Raw genomic sequence first — 18,607 nt, forward strand, 5'->3', positions numbered from 1 at the left:
ATTTACTGATCCTAGCAAAACAATTCAGGAGAGAGAGAAGGAAGAAAGGAGGAAAGAAGGAAGCAAGGAGTAATCCCAAATTACCTACTCTGGAGGATGCTAACCACCAAGTCATAAAAACATCCAAGCATCTCTAATAGGAGGACCACCTGATAAGGAATCAAGATTTCTAACCAAAAAAAAAAAGCCGGGCAGTGGTGGCGCACGCCTTTAATCCCAGCACTCGGGAGGCAGAGGCAGGCGGATTTCTGAGTTCGAGGCCAGCCTGGTCTACAAAGTGAGCTCCAGGACAGCCAGAGCTATAAAGAGAAACCCTGTCTCGAAAAACCAAAAAAAAAAAAAAAAAAAACAAAAGTGTATGCAAAGGAAAAAAGGCTTCAGAAGATAACACCAATAAGAAGCACTGCTTGCTAAGGAAGAGTGTCCATCCCTGAGGATTCCATGTAATTTGAAACAGCTGGATCTGAAAAGACAGGGAATCAAGCCAAATGGACATCATCTGTAGACAGTGAAAACAGTGGGTCTGAAAACCGAAAGCAACTGCTCCTTGAAAAGGGACAGCACAAGACAGGGCAGTAACAGCTAGCTCAGTCACTATCTCATCAATGTACACTACACTACTCACAGTGCCCACCCACCCTCTCCACCTCCTGCCAGCTGTTATAGAAGCTAATGTGAAGAAGGCTACTCTGGATCATTTCACCTAAAACATATGATGCAGACACAGCCTCATGAAGCCTCTCACTGAAAATCAAAATTGGTTCAAACATGCTTTGAAATGATGTTTTTTATTGGGGTTTGTTTTTGTTTTTTGGTAGCCAAGGGTACACAGAGATACCCTCTCTCAGGCCCACTTCCCACCCCTGGCCAAAGGAAAGTTTAAGTAACATATCACTTATTACAAAGCCTAAACATGGTGCTCTGATGACAAATTTAACATGACCCAACATGGAGACCAAACCCAAGGCTGAAAGTTCGGGTTTCTCTTCATGAATTGCCACTCACTGCAGCTATCGGATAGGTTCATGGGCATTCAGTACATTGTTCTATTTTTTTGTGTTCAAAATTTTCCATAGCATGCTCATAGATTTGATTCACAGCTCTCCCCCACCTCCACCTCCCACAAAAAAGAAAAAGGAAAAAAAAGAAAGAGACAGAAATAAGAGAAGAGGAAGGAAGGAAGGAAGGAAGGAAGGAAGACAGGGTCTCGCTACACAGCTCTAGAGTTCTGGAACTCGCTATGTAGACCAAACCAACCTAGAACTCACAGAGATCTACCTGCCTCTGCCTCCCAAGTGCTGGGATTAAAGAGTGCACAATCAAACCCAGCTTTCAGATATGAAGTTTCTTTGTAACAAATTACTAAAATTAAACAAATAAGTAAGTAAGTGAAGAGGAGGAAAAACATGGTGTGGTAACTCACACCATTGAACCCCGGGAGGCAAGCTGAACATCACCGAGTTCCAGGCCAGCCAGGGCTACAGCTACAAAGAGAGATAGAGAGACAGACAGAGACAGAGATGGGGTGGGGGAAGGGGAGGTGAAGACATAACTAACCCTTCTTATTTTCTTACCTTTGAACTTTTTTTCCCTTTTAACTTGATCTTTGCCAGTCTCCCCCCTCTTGTCAACAGGTCCAGTGCCATTTAACAAATGGTGGTTTGGAGGATAAAAGACAGGCCCTTAGCACAGGCAGTGGAATTCCAAATGCTAGACTCTTGGCTCCACAATGTCTGATTCAGAACTGCTGGGAGCTATTAGTTTAGCTTGCCCACCCAGGCATGTGAGGCTGGGAGAGCGCCTTTCACACCACCCGCACAAGCCTCTCATTTATGCTACAGGCTTCAGTGATCATGTGCTTTTGTTCCCCACAGGAACACACCAAGTCCAATGTAACTCCAGACATTATTTAGGAAGGCCCAGAAGGAATATTGAAGCAGTTTCAAATGTAGATCTGCAAGAGGATATTTATATAATGAAGCAATAGTCCAAAAATAAAAAATAAAAATAAAAATCTTTTCAAAATCCTCAAATACAAAGTGAAAAAGATGTACTGTTAATAGTCTCAGATATATTCTGGTTTAAATGACAACACTTGCCATTGTTTGAAAAACGCTTACCTATAACCTGCAACTGTGGTCCCAATCAGCCTGCACACATTTTCCATCATCCCTTATCTTTGACTGCTAAATCATACCCTTCCTTCCAAACAAGTGTTCATAAAACATTGCACCCTATCAGTCCTTAAACCTCTGTTCTTTTTTTTTTTTTTTTTTTTAAAGATTTATTTATTGATTATATGTAAGTACACTGTAGCTGTCTTCAGACACTCCAGAAGAGGGCACCAGATCTCATTAAGGATGGTTGTGAGCCACCATGTGGTTGCTGGGATTTGAACTCTGGACCTTTGGAAGAGCAGTCGGGTGCTCTTACCCACTGAGCCATCTCACCAGCCCTAAACCTCTGTTCTTGATTTATCTTTTTTGAAGCAGTTCTAAGGACTGAACCAAGGTGTCAGCACCCGAGATAATCAAGTGTTCAATGACTGAGCTATATCGCAAACCTTTTGTTCTTATTAAATGTGAAAAACCAAACCAAGCCAAGCCAAGCACACAACAACAACAACTTTCAAGCAGACATGGTGCCTCATGCTTTTAGTACTTGGGAGAGGCAGGCAGGTCTGAATTCTAGGACTATACAGAGAATCCCTGTCAAACAAAACAAAACAAAATTCCTTACTTTCCTGGAAGGCCCATAGCAATTTTTATGGTGTTTCTTTCTTTCTTTTTTTTAATTTGTTTGTTTGTTTGTTTGTTTGCTTTTCAAGACAGGGTGTCTCTGTGTAGCCTTAGCTGTCCTGGAACTCACTCTGTAGACCAGGCTGGCCTCGAACTCAGAAATCCGCCTGCCTCTGCCTCCCAAGTGCTGGGATTAAAGGTGTGCACCACCACTGCCCGGCATAATGTTCCTAACAACTGGGTCAGCCGGGCATGATAAACTTCAAATTGGTGGTGCATGCATGACTCTAATCCCAGAGCTAGGGAGACAGAGGCAGGTGGATCTCTGTGAGTTCAAACCCAGCCTGGTCTAGAGTGAGTTTCAAGACAGGCAGGGCTACACATAGAAGTCCTGTCTGGAAAGACCAATAAATAAACAGGCAAACAAACAAGTGGCATGATAAGCAAAGTGATTCTGTTTGTCCTTTACCTTGTCCTTGACTATTCATTTACTACTACAATTCTGTGAGCCCATTTCCAATGGGGAAAAACCGGCATTAAGTCAGGTGTGGATTACACCTCTGTAATCCCAATACTTGGAAAACTGAGACAGAATGATGGCCATAACTTTGAGGCAAGAATGAAAAGTATTGACAGAGAGGAGGGAAATATAATGAATAATAAAGCCAGATATCCTATTGCACACCTGTCATCCCAGCACACAGGAGACTCAGCAAAGAGGACAGGGAATTCAAGATCCTCCCTAAAACCAACAAGAGACTCCAGAAGCTGGAAAGCATTTCAGCAGTTAGGGACACTTCCTAGGACCCACACCTGCTGCATCTCCAGTTTCAGAGGATCCAATGCCCTCTTCTGTCCCCAATGGGCATTGCACTCATGTGGTGCACAGACACACACATGCAAAGCAAAACACCCACACCCGTAATAATAAACAAATAAATGAGTAAACAAACACTTTTTAGAAGGCAAAAAGCAGGGACTGGCGAGATGGCTCAGCAGGTAAGAGCACTGACTGCTCTTCCAGAGGTCCTGAATTCAAATCCCAGCAACCACATGGTAGCTCACAACCATCTGTAATGAGATCTGATGCCCTCTTCTTAGCTCGTATGAAGACAGCTACAGTGTACTTATGTATGATAATACATAAACCTGCCGGTTATGGTGGCGCACACCTTTAATCCCAGCACTCGGGAGGCAGAGGCAGGCGGATTTCTGAGTTCGAGGCCAGCCTGGTCTACAAAGTGAGTGCCAGGACAGCCAGGGCTACACAGAGAAACCCTGTCTCGAAAAACCAAAAAAAAAAAAAAGAAAGAGAGAAAGAAATCTTTACACCCCCACCCCCCAAAAAAAGACAAAAGGCATGGTGGCTCAGATCTAAGAGCATGAAACAGAAAAGACTATTTGGGCCAGGCAGTGGTGGCGCATGCCTCCAATCCCAGCCACTTGGGAGGCAGAGACAGGCAGATTTCTGAGTTCCAGGCCAACCAGGGCTACACAGAGAAACCCTGTCTCAAACAAAGACTACTTGGTCCCAGCAGCTCTGGGCCTCCAGTCACCAAATAATGAAACACTATGTATCTAGTCTCAGCAGTTAAAGCATAGTAGAGGGCCCAGGTTCCCTTCATAGCACCGACATATTGGTTCACAACTATCTGTAACCCCAGTTCAAGGGATCTGAAACCCTCTTCTGAACTCTAGGGACACCAGGCAAGCACATGGTGACATACAACCAAAACATCCATGCACATAAATTATATAAATTAAATTGAAAAAAAAAAAAAAAAAAGGCAGCCTAAGCGGCATGGCTAATACCAGGCTGGCTAGAGGTACACAGTGAGACCAGATCTAATCCCAACAAACCAAGGGAGAATAATGACAAAGCCCTAGATTTGATCCCCAGAACTGAAAAAAAGAAATACCCCAAAATTTTACTGAGCAAGACCAAGTTAATGATACAACCAAGACTCATATGGGATATTTGCTAGGTTACTGTTAGAATACAAACAACTGAAAGATGTAGTCCCCTGGTGCCCATGGCAGTGTAACATAAGATTCAGAGGGCATAAAAATGAGAAAAAGCAGGGCATGATGTTACACGCCTTTCATCCTAGAGTTTTTTGTTTGTTTGTTTGTTTGTTTTGTTTTCTGAGACAGGGTTTCTCTATGTACTCCTGGAACTCCCTCTGTAGACCAGGCTGACCTGACTGCTGGGAATAAAGACATATATGTGCCAGCAACACCTGCCTTTAATCCTAGCTTCTATGAGGCAGAAGCAGGTGGATCTCTTCAAGATGGAAGCCAGCTTAGTCTGCATATCAAGTTCTAGGACTGTCAGGACTACATAGTTAGACCCTAAATCAAAACAAAACAGGGTGTGGCCATGCTGTTGAGGACAAAGACAGAAGGACCACTGAGGCCTGCTAGTCACCAGCTTCACTCTGATTTAGTGAGAGACCATGTCTCAAGGGACTAAGAAAAAGAACATGATACAAGCAAGATATCTGATATTCTCCATCTTCTGAACCCTCAAACACAGAAGCACACCTCCACAACACCCCCCTTTTTAAAAAAATAAATAAGGGAGCCGGGCGTGGTGGCGCACGCCTTTAATCCCAGCACTCGGGAGGCAGAGGCAGGCGGATTTCTGAGTTCGAGGCCAGCCTGGTCTACAAAGTGAGTTCCAGGACAGCCAGAGCTATACAGAGAAACCCTGTCTCGAAAAACCAAAAAAAAAAAAAAAAAAAAAAAAAACGAAAAACCAAAAAAAATAAATAAGGTTCTGAAGAGATGGCTTAGTTGATAAAGAATTTGCAACATAAAAATAAGAACCATTTTGATCTTTAACACCACCATAAAAGGCTAGTGTGAGCCGGGCGTGGTGGCGCATGCCTTTAATCCCAGCTCTCCGGAGGCAAAGGCAGGCAGATTTCTGAGTTCGAGGCCAGCCTGGTCTACAAAGTGAGTGCCAGGACACCCAGGGCTATACAGAGAAACCCTGTCTCAAAAAACAAAACAAAAAACAAAAAACAAAAAAACAAACAAACAGGCTAGTGTGCATCCAGAAGACAGGGACATGCAGATCCCTGGGATCTGATGATCAGCCAGCCTAGTCTATGAGGGAGGGAATTCTCAAAAATCAAAGTGAACAGCTCTGCCTCTGGTCTCCAAAGACATTAGCACATATATGAATATACACATACAAAGTTAAATACAAATAAATAAATGAACCCCTAAGTTAACTTTCTCAGAATCAATCTAAAAGTACTAAAAGCAGGGTGCGATAACATAACTCTGCAATCCAAGATTTTGAGAGAATGAGACAGGACAATACTAGTTCCAAGGCGACAGACATCAGACAATGCCTCGACACATAATACACCTTTTTACTTCTGTTCGTTTTTGCTGTTAGTGTGCTAACCATATCCTAATCAATACATCTGTGGAGGTAAAACTGCATTCAGGTAGAAAGAGCTGGGAAAGCAAGCAATTAGTTCTTCTAAGTCTCCCCAGCTGTGCTTTCCTGATGACAGAGACCTGCCTGCCCACCTGCTCCCACAGATGGCACAGCTCAAGTACAACACCTGGTTCAGTACATCCATTCCATGCAGCCAGAACAGTGCTAGCTGTGAAGACACCAAGTCCAAATCAGTATTTGCATTTCATTGTCTACACAAAATCACCAAAATCATCACTAAAATAAAGCTTTGTACCTCTCAAATACAAATACTATAATCTCAAAGTGCAATAATTAAAAATATCCAAGGGGGGGAGATGCTAGGAACGGAACACAGATCCCTGAGTTTTATTTATTTACCTATATTAACTTTGGATGGTCAACCTGGTCTACATAGCAGCCATCAGAGCTAGTCAGGGCAATACAGACAGACATTGTTTTAAATAAATAAATAATTGATTACATAATTAAATAAATAAGTAAAGCAAGCCAGATGGTAGTGGCCAGACCTTGTTGCTTAAAATTAAATAAATGAGGGCTGAAGAGGTGGTTCAGTGGTTAAGAGCACACTAACTGCTCTTCCAGAGATCCTGAGTTCAATTCCCAGCAACCACATGGTGGCTCACACCATCTGTAATGGATTCCGATGCCCTCTTCTGGTGTGTCTGAAGACAGCTACAGTGTAGTCATATAGATGAAATAATTAAAAAAAAAAAAAAAAAAAAAAGAAAGAAAGAATGAATGAATGAATCCAGACATTGATGGTGATGGTGCACATGTTTAGTCTCAGCACTCTTGGAGGCAGAGACAAGAAGATCTTTGAGTGCAAGTTCCAGAACTAAACAGAGAAACCCTGCCTTGAAAAAAACCAAATAAATAAATAAGTAAATATGAATATGAGAGAGAGAGAGGGAGGGAGGGAGGGAGGGAGGGAGGAAGGAAGGAAGGAAGGAAGGAAGGAAGGAAGGAAGGAAGGAAGGAAAAGTGAGACATAGGCTGGGTAATGGTGGTGAACACCTTTAATCTCAGGTCTCAGAAAGCAGATGAGTTCAAGGCCAGCCTGGTCTAAAGAGTGAGTTCCAAGACAGCCATGGCTCCACAGAGAAACGCGGTCTCAAAAGCACAAAATAAAGGACAGGCATAGAACCAGCAAGATGACTCAGCAAGTAGAGATGCTTGTCATCAAGCCTGATAACCTAGATTCAATCCCCTGGACTCACATGGTAGGAGAGAACTCACAGAGTTGTTCTCTAACCTCAACACGTGGCATACACACTCACTTAAAAAAGATTTAAAAGATTCATCAATACTGGCAAATTTAGAGGCTGGAGAGATGGCTCAACTACTGAACCACTGCTCTTCCAGAGGACAAGTTTGGTTCCCAGGACCCATGTCAGACAGGTCACTCACATGCACATACCAAGAGACTCACACACATACCTAAAGAAAAAAACACATCTTTTTTTTTTTTTAATTATGTACATTACCACTAAAATTAAATCAGTGATTTTTATTTATTTATTTTTGAGACAGAGCCTCGCCATGCAGCCTTTGCTTCCTGTGATGTCATCATGAAGACTGGGCTGACCTTAAATTCAAAGAAATCCACCTGCCTCTGCCTGCCAAGTGCTGCAATTCTGGGATTAGAGTTCTGAGATTAAATCTATGCCCCACCATACCCAGCCAGTGACTTTTTTCTTGTGCAAATTAAAAGCGCATGAGATGACAGATGGTTTTATGCCACAGTCACCAGTGTATTAATTCAACTGTCACAAACCCATATAAAGTCACAAAACTGAATGTGAGGTGGCATTGTAGATTTCTGAATGTGCAACACCCAAAACTTCAAAATCAAATTGGAGGGCAGGTCCCAAAAGGCACACTCAGCAGTTTATTGTAGGGTGCTGCTGTCTTTGGACAGAAACCACTGTCCCCATCATTCTCGGTCCTCCATAAGCACACTGTGTCTCAGGAGCCTTTACATCATAATATACACAGCAATCAGATGGGGAGAGGGAAGCATGACACCTACTAACTCTACCTTCAAAATATTCCGAGTCAACCCCCCCAAAAAAAGATAGATAGATGTGAATGCAACTATTTCTACATCCACTGTTAATAAATATTCTGGTCTGTGGTGGTTTGAATATGCTTGGCCTAGGGAGTGGCCCTGCTGGAGTAAATGTGCCACTATGGGCATGGGCTTTGAGACCCTCCTCCTAACTGCCTGGAAAAAAAGTCTTCTCCTAATTGTCAGAACAAGATGTAGAACTCTCAGCTCCTCCAATGCCATGCCTGCCAGGATGCTGCCATTTTTCAGGAAATGATGATAAAGAACTGAACCTCAGAACCAGTAAGCTAGCCCCAATTAAATGTCCTTCATAAGAGATGCCTTGGTCATGTCTCTTTACAGCAATGGAAACCCTAATAAAGACATGGTCCAAACCAGAAACCTTCTCTAACTAAATCAGCAACTTCTTATTTTGTATCTCAGGTTCCACCTTCGATTAACAAAATATTTGCTTCAGAAGTAAAATGATCTCTTTCAGTGTAAACCATATCAAAACATGTCACCCAAATAGTACGTACATTTTTTACAGTTTTTCTAATTAATTAAAAAAAAAAAAAAAAAGACAACCTGGGTATGCTGGAGAGATGGTCCAGTAGTTCTAAGTACTTGGTGCTCTTCTAAAGGACTCTAGTTCAACTCCCAGCACCCAAGCACCTCACTATTGTCTGTAATTCTCAGCTCCAGGAACCCCAACACATCTGGATTCTTAAGGCACCTATACTCACATGTACATATCCATATAAATGCACACATATACCTACACATAATTCAAAACCAATAAAAATAGCTGGGCATGGGGCTGGAGAGATGGCACAGTGGTTAAGAGCATTGACTGCTCTTCCAAACAAAGGTCTTGAGTTCAAATCCCAGCAACCACATGGTGTATCACAAGCATCATAATGAAATATGATGCCCTCTTCTGGTATGTCTGAAAGACAGCTACAATGTATTTATATATAATAAATCTTTGGGCTGGAGCCAACGGGGGCTGGAGCAAGCAGAGGTTCTGAGGTCAATTCCCAGCAACCACATGATGGCTCACAACCATCTGGTACAGCTACAGTGTACTCATATACACTAAATGAATAGATCTTTAAAAAAAAAAAAAAAAAAAAAAAGCTGGGTGTGGTGGCACCCAGCACTCGGGAGGCAGAGGCAGGCGGATTTCTGAGTTCCAGGCCAGCCTAGTCTACAAAGTGAGTTCCAGGACAGCCAGGGCTATACAGAGAAACTCTGTCTTGAAAAACCAAAAAAAAAAAAAAATCTGGGCACAGTGGTACACACATTTAATCCCAGCACTCAGGAGGCAGAAACAGTCAGATCTCCATGAATTTGAAGCCAGCCTGTTTTTTACAAAGCAAGTTCTAGGACAGCCAGAGCTACATGGAAAAACCCTATCTTGGGGGGAAAAAACTCATAAATAAATACAAACAGTAATACAAATACAATCAGAAGCTATGCACATTAGTGTATACCCACAATACCAGTATTTGGGAATCTGAGAATAACTGTTTGAGTATACAAACAGGAGACCAGCTCAGATCAGAGTGAGAATTTGTCTCAAAAATGAAAATAAAGCCTGAGACGGTGGTACACAGTTGTAACCCTAATACCTAGGAGACAGAAGTGGGAAGCTCATTGCACTTAGAAGCCAGCCTAGACGACACAGCCTGTTCCAAGCTAGCCTGGGATACATAGGAAGGTCCTGTCTCAAAAAAAGATGGTTCTGGGGTTATAGTTCAGTCATAGAATACTACCTAACAAACTAAGACCTCCCAGCACTGTAGAAAGAAACAAGAACAAATGGTGGAGAGATAGCTCAGCTATCAAGAGTACTGGCTGTTCTCTCAGAAGACCTAGGTTGGTTTCCAGCACCCAACTGGTGGTTCACAACTCAACTATCTGTAATTCCAGTCCTAAAAGCTCAGATACCAGCTTCTGGGCCCCCCCCCCCCACAGGTAGACATACACACAGACTAAACACACCGTACACATAAAACAAATAAAAAAAAAAAAACAAAAAAACTAAGATAAGCAGGGCCCAGTTGCTGTCTCCTATAGCAGCACTTGAAAGACTAAAGGAGACAAGCTGCTATGTCAGATGGTATACTCCAGAGTAAAACTCTGGCTCTAACCAACCAATCACCTAAAATAAGAACGTGAATAATGTGGGGCTGGAGAGATGGCTCAGTGATTAGGAGCACTGACTGTTCTTCCCAGGGTCCTAAGTTCGGGTCCCAGTGGCCACATGGTGGCTCACAACCATCTATGATGAGATCTGACGCCTTCTTCTGGTGTGTCTGAAGACAGCTGCAGTTTACTTACATATATAACAAATAAATCTTTGGGTCAGAGTGAGCAGAGGTCCTGAGTTCAATTCCCAGCAACCATATGATGGCTCACAACCATCTGAACCATCTGTACAGCTACAGTGTACTCATATACATTAAATAAATATACATTAAATAAAAGATTTAAATAAATCTTTAAAAAAAAAAAAAAAGGAAAGAAAGTGAAGATCTGGCTCTAAAGCCCTAAGTTTGGCCCCTAGCACCACAATGAGTAAATATGTGTGTGTTTATTTATATGTATAGCTAAGGTTAGAGCTTGGTAAGTTAAGCACTGACAGAAAGATGTTGCTCCTCAAGATCCCTGCCTGCAATGGCTTCCTATCTCCTTCAGAAAAGCTAATATTCTTGCTAACACCCTTTATTATTAGGACCATATTCAATGCCCCAGTTCTACCACTAACCTGTACTTCAGCCAAACTAACTGTATGCCTTCTCTGTGAAACTACAAGGCATGTTCCCACCTCATGGCCCTGATATCTGATATTTTCTTGGTTATACTGCTCATCTCCAAGATGTGCACATAGCCAGCTTAGCTAACTCCTTCAGATTTTTACTTAACTGTCACGTGATTAAAAAAATTCTTTAAGTATCTGTCAAGTAACATCCCCATCTTCTTTTCTCTTTCCAAAGTATCTTTGTGTGCATGTGTGTATGGTGTATGTGCTCAACTACCTGTACATGAATGTGAGAAAACCAGGTCAGTGCTTGGTTTCTTCTTCCAATCACCTCATTTTTTGAGACAGGGTCTCTCTACTGAACCAGCTTAAGTTTTGGCCAAACTGATGAGCAAGACCCCAAAATCTGCCTGTCTCACCCGCTTGTGCTGGTGTAACAGGTATTTACCACCATGCCTGGCTTTTTACTGTTTACATGAGCACTGGATTCATCCAAACCCAGTCATGTCCTCAAGCTTGAGCAGCGAGCACTCTACCCCCCGAATCATCTCCCTAGGGCCCCAATAGTACCTGGAGGGGGCGCTTAATTACATATATGGGTATTCTGTTTGCCATGTATATTTGTGCATCACATGTGCGGTGTCTACCAAAGCTAGAAAAGGATGGACAAGACTCCCTGAAGTTAACTGCCAAGTTGGCTGCTGGGAACCAAACCTAGGTCCTCTGCAAGAGAAACAACTACTAAGATGTCCAGCCCCTCATCAAACCTTTTTAAAACAGTAAAAAATAAAGAGGGACACAAGATGCAGCTCAGTAAGCAGGGCAGTGGTGGCACAAGCCTTTAATCCCAGCACTTAGGAGGCAGAGACAGGCAGATTTCTGAGTTCAAGGCCAGCCTGGTCTACAGAGAGAGTTCCAGGACAGCCAGGGCTACACAGAGAAACCCTGTCTCAAAAAAATAAAAACAAAACAAAACAAAATCCTTGTCACGTTTTTATAGTATAGAAAAATAGCACTAGGGGCAGGCGAGATGGCTCAGGGGTTATGAGAACTGACTGCTGCTCCAAAGGTCCTGAGTTCAAATCCCAGCAACCACATGGTGGTTCACAACCATTCATAATGAGATCTGATGCCTCTTCTGGTGTGTCTAAGGTCAGCTACAGTGTACTTAGATATAATAATAAATAAATCCAGAAAGAAAGAAAGAAAGAAAGAAAGAAAGAAAGAAAGAAAGAAAGAAAGAAAGAAAGAGAGAGAGAGAGAAATAGCACGGGGGCTGGAGAGATGGCTCAGTGGTTAAAAGCACTGGCTGGTCTTCCAGAGGTCCTGAGTTCAATTCCCAGCAACCACATGGAGACTCACAACCATCTTTAATGGGATCTGATGCCCCCTTCTGGTGTGTTTGAAGATAGCAACAATGTATTCCTAGACACAACATAAATAAATCTTTTTAAAAAAAAAAGAAAAAGAAGCCCGGTTTGGTGGTGGCCCACGCCTTTAATCCCAGCACTGGGGAGGCAGAGGCAGGTGGACAGGGCTACACAGAGAAACCCTGTCTCAAAAAACCAAAAAAAAAAAAAAAAAGAAAAAGAAAAAGAAAAAAAATAGCAGGGGCTTTTATGGGATAGGGGGTGACAGTGGTCAGGAGTGTTGTGAATTCCAGGAAAATGAGGGTGTGTTTATTGTTACTCTAAGGATATGAGACCTAAATGAATAAATCTGTGTTATGTGAATATTTGCTCTCATGTGGTTTTGAAAAATTAAAAGCAGGCAGAACCTCTACATGATGATCAAAATTAACAAAGGAATGAGGCAAACATTTGTAAAAGAGAAAAGGTCAAAGTTTTGTGTGTATCAAGGAATGTGTGTGATGCAAGATAGTAACATTTCATTTGAGCTGCTGGAGAGGTTAGATTACATATTTGTTGCCATCAACTAATTTAATTTAAAAGTCTGCCAACTCCAGAGCTATAAATTCAGAATTTTACATTGGTCACTCCGAATCTTCTTTGATTTCTGCATTTGATTATAACAATGCAAAACAGAAGGGAGACTTAAAGTCCTTTTGTTTGCTTGCTTTCTCCCATCTTAAGAAAGTCTCAGCCGGCGTGGTGGCGCACGCCTTTAATCCCAGCACTCGGGAGGCAGAGGCAGGCGGATTTCTGAGTTCGAGGCTAGCCTGGTCTACAAAGTGAGTTCCAGGACAGCCAGGGCTACACAGAGAAACCCTGTCTCGAAAAACAAAAAAACAAAAAAACAAAAAAAAAGAAAGTCTCACTTCAGCCCAGTCAGCTTCATAATCACCAACCTTAGCCTCCCAAAAAGTAAGATTACAGGCATGTTACCACAATGCCCAGCAAGAGTCAAATCTTATTTTTTCATTTTTCAGACAGGGTTTCTCTGTGTAGCCCTGGCTGTCCTGGAACTCACTCTGTAGACCAGGCTGGCCTCGAACTCAGAAATCCGCCTGCCTCTGCCTCCCAAGTGCTGGGATTAAAGGCGTGCGCCACCACCGCCCGGCAAGAGTTACTATTTAATACTCACCTTTTTTGTTTTTTTGATACTGCCCAGGCTGTCTTGGAACTTGTAATAAGTCTCCTGACTCAGCCTGCCAAATGCTAGGTTACAGGTGTGTGCTATTAAACCAACATTGCCTTTTCCCCAGTTTATCTCTAAGGTAATTTATAGCAATCCTGTACAGGCATGGTGGCTCATGCTCTTAATCTTAGCACTAGAGATGTAGGAAGACAGGAGTAGTTTAGGATAACCCAGTCAGCTAGGAGCAATCCAAATAAAAAGGAGCAGGGAAATAATTTGATCATTTCAGAGGGGAAAGAAGTCCACAGATACAGTTCAAGTAACTAAGTCAGCCAGAGGATAGGATGAGAAACAGGAGTGGAGCAAGAGAAGCAAACAGAAGGCACTTAGCTGTTCATTTCTCTTTATCATCCTAATAGCTATGTGCCACATAAGGAGAAGTTCCTTAAGAGAACAATTCTTACAGCTATTTATAGTAATGAGTGCACAGGACCTGCCTACTGTAAAGATATCTGTATTACCTAACATAGGCTCCTTTTGAGGGTCACTAATGTATAAACCTTTTGCCACTTTACGAATGCCACACTTACCTTGCTCGAGGATCTTGGTCTGCAAGTTTGCACTCTTAGGTCAGTGGACAAATGAAGGAATACCTATGAGTGAGCTGAGCCTGTTGAACTCTAGAACTTTCTTGCAATGCAGCACTTCCCAGGCACAACCCAACCGAAACTTACTGCCACTCTATTAAGCCCATATATCCCACTTCTGCCATAAAAATAAAATAAATCCCCCCCCAATTAAGCACTTTAACTTCCACTCCCCATTTATCTATGCAGTACCCCCATGAAATGTGAGCTCCAGCGTCACCTTTCTATCTTCAGCCACTAACATTACCTAAACAGTTTGACAAGCACTGTTAAAACATTTTACAGGCCACACTCTCATATACTAATCAGAATAAGATTGCAAATGAGCCAGGGTATTGTTGAAGGTCTTTAATTCCAGCACTCTGGAGGCAGAGACAGCAGATCTCTGAGTTCCAGGACTGCCAGAGCTACACAGAGAAACATGCTACACAGATTGCATGCTTGTAATCCCAGAATTTAGGAGACAGAAGCTAGAAGATCAAGACAAGTTCAAGGCCAGACTAGTCTACATATCGAGTTCCAGGACAGCCAAGGCTATTACAGAGAAACCCTGTCTCAAAAAAGGGTCATCCTAAACCACTGCATTCTACTTCTACTGAGTAAGGCACACTTTCTTTCTGGCCGTAGCATAGGGAAGGGTAAGACCCACTATAAAATGATGATCTCCATTCCAAGGGTAGTGACTATCACAATCACACGCAAGTATGGAGAGAGGCAAAAACAGTGACTTCCTTTTTTTTTTTTTTTTGGTTTTTCGAGACAGGGTTTCTCTGTGAAGCCCTGGCTGTCCTGGAACTCACTCTGTAGACCAAGCTGGCCTCAAACTCAGAAACCCACCACTGCCTCTGCCTCCCAAGTGCTGGGATTAAAGGCGTGCTACACTACTGCCCAGCTCATCATTCCTTAAAATAGCAAATTTTACACATCGTGAAATGTTAGAACATCAACTATAACATGACTGCAATTGTTATTTTTTTTTATGTGCAAGAGATCAAACCCAGGGCCTGGCCCATGGTGGGTGAGTAGTCTACCACTGAGCTGCATCCCTAGCCTAAAACTATAATTTAAAACAAATATTCAGCCAGGCTCACATCCATAATTCCTTCAATTTAAAAGGGTAGGATAGAAAGCTTGCCACTAGTTTGAGGCACCCTGATCTAATTAGTGAGTTGAGGTAAGTCTTTTCTACAGAGTAAGACCCTATTTCATTGAAACAAAATATTCAGGCCTAGGATAAAGCTTAGTGGTAAAACACTTAACCCAGGGAATGACAGACCCTAGCTATTGTTGTGGTTGGGTTTTTTGTTTTGTTTTTTGATCAGCACTGACAGAAAAAAATAAAATGTAAAATAAATATTCATGCACTCTGTGCAAATTTTTTTTTTGGGAGGGGGGGGGTTGTTTGTTTGAGACAAGGTTTCTTTGTGTAGCCCAGGCTGTCCTGGAACTAGTTCTAATTAGGCAGAGGTAAGCAGATCTCTGAGTTCTAGGTCAGCCTGGTCTACACAGTGAGTTCCGGGACAGCTAGGGCTACACAGTGAACCCATGTCTTCCCCCCCCCCAAAAAAAATGGAGGCCCAGAGAGACTTTTTGGTTTTTTTAAAAGGAGAACTTTGTAATTTTCAGTTATAAGTACCTGCCTAGGTGATGACAAGACCTTTAAAACTAACACTGGGAGGCAGAGGCAGAGGCAGAGGCAGAGGCAGAGGCAGAGGCAGAGGCAGAGGCAGAGGCAGAGGCAGAGGCAGAGGCAGAAGCAGGTCAATCTGAGTTTAAGGCTAGCCTAATCTACAGGATGACCAGGACAGCTAAGGCTACACAGAGGGGGAAAAAAAAAAAAAGTACCTGCCTAGCACACAGGCCTTCAGCATATTAACCACTATAGACTAACTTTTGCAAAGAAATTTAGTTACATAACAAACCACAAAGTCCTACTTCTTGGCTTTTGTTTTTTCCAGACAGTCTCACTACATAACTTGGGCTGGCCCCAAACTCATATATTCTCCTGCCTCAGCCTCCTGAGTGCTGGAATTACACAGGCTTTCACCATACTCAACTTTTTGGGAATATATTTAACTGAAAACATAAAAGACATGGAAATAAAAATGTGTTAGTTCATCTGGACCTAGTGACACAGGCCTGTATTTTTAGCTACTGAGAAGCTGAGACAGAATTACAAGTTGCCTGGGCAACTTTGTCTGAAAATAAAAAGGGCTGGGGATACAGTTCAGTATGGTGCATAAAGCACAAGGCCCTAAGTGCAATCCCCAGTACTGCTTTAAGTAAATGAATTGAAACTCAGGTAAAAGTTTCTTCCACTTTTCTTTTGGTTGTTTTTTTGTTTTTCGAGACAGGGTTTCTCTGTGTAGCCCTGGCTGTCCTGGAGCTCACTCTGTAGACCAGGCTGGCCTGGAACTCAGAAATCCGCCTGCCTCTGCCTCCAGAGTGCTGGGATTAAAGACAAGCACTTCTCTTCCACTTTTCTTATACAATGATACCATCAAACCTAAGGGTTACTTGTCTCCCTTAAGACCATTGAGAGCAGCAACAGCACCCTTAACTACAGAAGGCACTGGTGGGTAAATCTAGTTTGTATCTTTTTCCATTCAATGTGGAAACAGTGTCCAAGAAAAAGGTTACTGTATGAATCCTTCGCTGTAACTGCTGAACTTTAGAGCAAAGAGGGGAGGGGCTAAAAGCTCTCAAGAGGCCTCATTTTATCCTTGCCCAACGGACATCCCGCAACACCTGATTTTAGCTTTTATTCATTTTTTTATTTTTAGGGTTTTGTTGTTTTTGTTGTTTTGTTTTGTTTGAGGCAGGGTGCCACAATGTAACCCTGGCTGGCCCGAGAACTGACTGTATAGATCAGGCTGACCTCAAACTCAGCGGTCCACCTGCCTCCAAGGTGCCTCAAATACCTGTTTTTAGACTGTCACCTGGCATAGACAAAGAAATATCCACAAAGCATGAGTCCCTCTCTTAAACTCAAATCCAGAATCTAGTTTGTTAAGTTTGTTGCCATAGTCTCTGGGCCTAGAGTGAAACTTTGTATTTAGATGATTTAATAAATATTAAATGAATCGAATGCAAATTGCCTGGTGCTCAAGTAATGTTGGCTATTACTGCTATTTTAATGACAATTAAATTTTTATTGTTCTTATTAAACGATGCCATCCCTCCTCCAAGGATCTTACAATTCTAGGAAGAACATCGGTAAATGGGATAGCGAAATGGAGGTAAGAATAAAAACACAACTGAGTCACGCAGTAGGACTGGTCAAAGACAATATATCTTAAACAAACTAACAAAACACAACCAGGCGCCAACTTCGGACTTTTCCGAGGAACACACATAACAAACTGTGATTACGATAGTGAGTCTTCACACTTGAGTATGATGTGCAACTGTGTGTTCAGGGCATTTTACTGGATTCACTAAACCCTACTACAGAACATTCAGGGAACGTTCCTCACAACCCATTTTTCAGATCGAGCAACTGAGACTTTGGGAGCGCCAAGGTCACAGCCTACTCGCAAGGGAGCCAGGACATGAACCCAAAGCAGTCTGACCCCAGAGCCTGCATTCAACAGGGCCCTCCGGAATATCAGCCCGGCATCCTCCAACATCTACCACTCGTCGCTCCAAATCCGGCATGTTTCCCGGGACCGGACTTTCAGCCCCGATGCCGCGAAAACAAAACAATACTTCTCTGGCGGCCAGTCCATAGGGCGCCCGCCAGGCCTGAGCTCCAAGGCCGCTCCGCACAGTCCTGCTTAGCACCCAGAGCCGCGAGCCCCACAGGAAGCGCCGGGATAGCCCCGAGGGCCCCGGAAGGCCGGGGAGCCGCATGACCTTGGATCCAGTGCCCCAATCCCGGCCTCAGTTTCCCTGCCCAGGCCTCCCGCCGGGGGGCCTCTGCAGAGCCTCCCGCCTATGGAGCAGCAGGCCCCTCAACACACACCCCTCAGCCGTCCGCCTTCCCGCCCCACTTACGCTGGAAGGCGGCCGCTCCAGGGACGCCCACCATGGCGGAGCTCAGTCTGTCGCGAGCGCCGCCCGCTTCGACCCTCCGCCTGAGCCCTCCGCAGGCGCAGGCCGGGACCTGCACCCGCCGAACTCGCCCGCACCAGCGCCGCCGCCGCCGCTGCCGCCGCCGCCGTTAGGCCGCGCGCCGCCCCGCCCCCAGACAGCCCCGGCACGCCCCCGCCGCGCGCTCCCGCGCGCAGACCAACGCACGCGGAAGACGGGCCCGAGGCCGCTCACGCGAAGCACCGCCTCCTGACCTGGCCCGCCCCTTCCGCGCCAGGCTGCGTCCTATCCTGGAGCGGCCTGCACCTCGACCCGCCTCCCGCGCGCTATGCGCGGCCGCAGGGAGCCGCCCTTCTCCAAGCTCCAGACTTCCGGATGTGG

At 43.8% G+C, this 18,607-nt stretch overlaps 1 protein-coding gene across 2 annotated transcripts in view; it reads right to left on the reverse strand.

The window, feature by feature from the left end:
- Cbfa2t2 (CBFA2/RUNX1 partner transcriptional co-repressor 2) overlaps positions 1 to 18,371 on the reverse strand; it is a 101,919-nt gene extending 83,548 nt beyond the window's left edge. For both annotated transcript variants that reach the window (XM_021185575.3, XM_021185573.3), the window contains exon 1: positions 18,191 to 18,371. In XM_021185575.3, coding sequence (XP_021041234.1) covers positions 18,191 to 18,224 — 34 coding nt within the window. In that variant the 5' untranslated portion in view covers positions 18,225 to 18,371. The remainder of the gene's footprint in view (positions 1 to 18,190) is intronic.
- Positions 18,372 to 18,607: the final 236 nt, after the last annotated feature.

This window comes from Mus caroli, unplaced genomic scaffold (genome assembly GCF_978045245.1).
Source record: "Mus caroli unplaced genomic scaffold, Mus_caroli_1 scaffold_2, whole genome shotgun sequence".
NCBI classification, from domain to species: domain Eukaryota; kingdom Metazoa; phylum Chordata; class Mammalia; order Rodentia; family Muridae; genus Mus; species Mus caroli.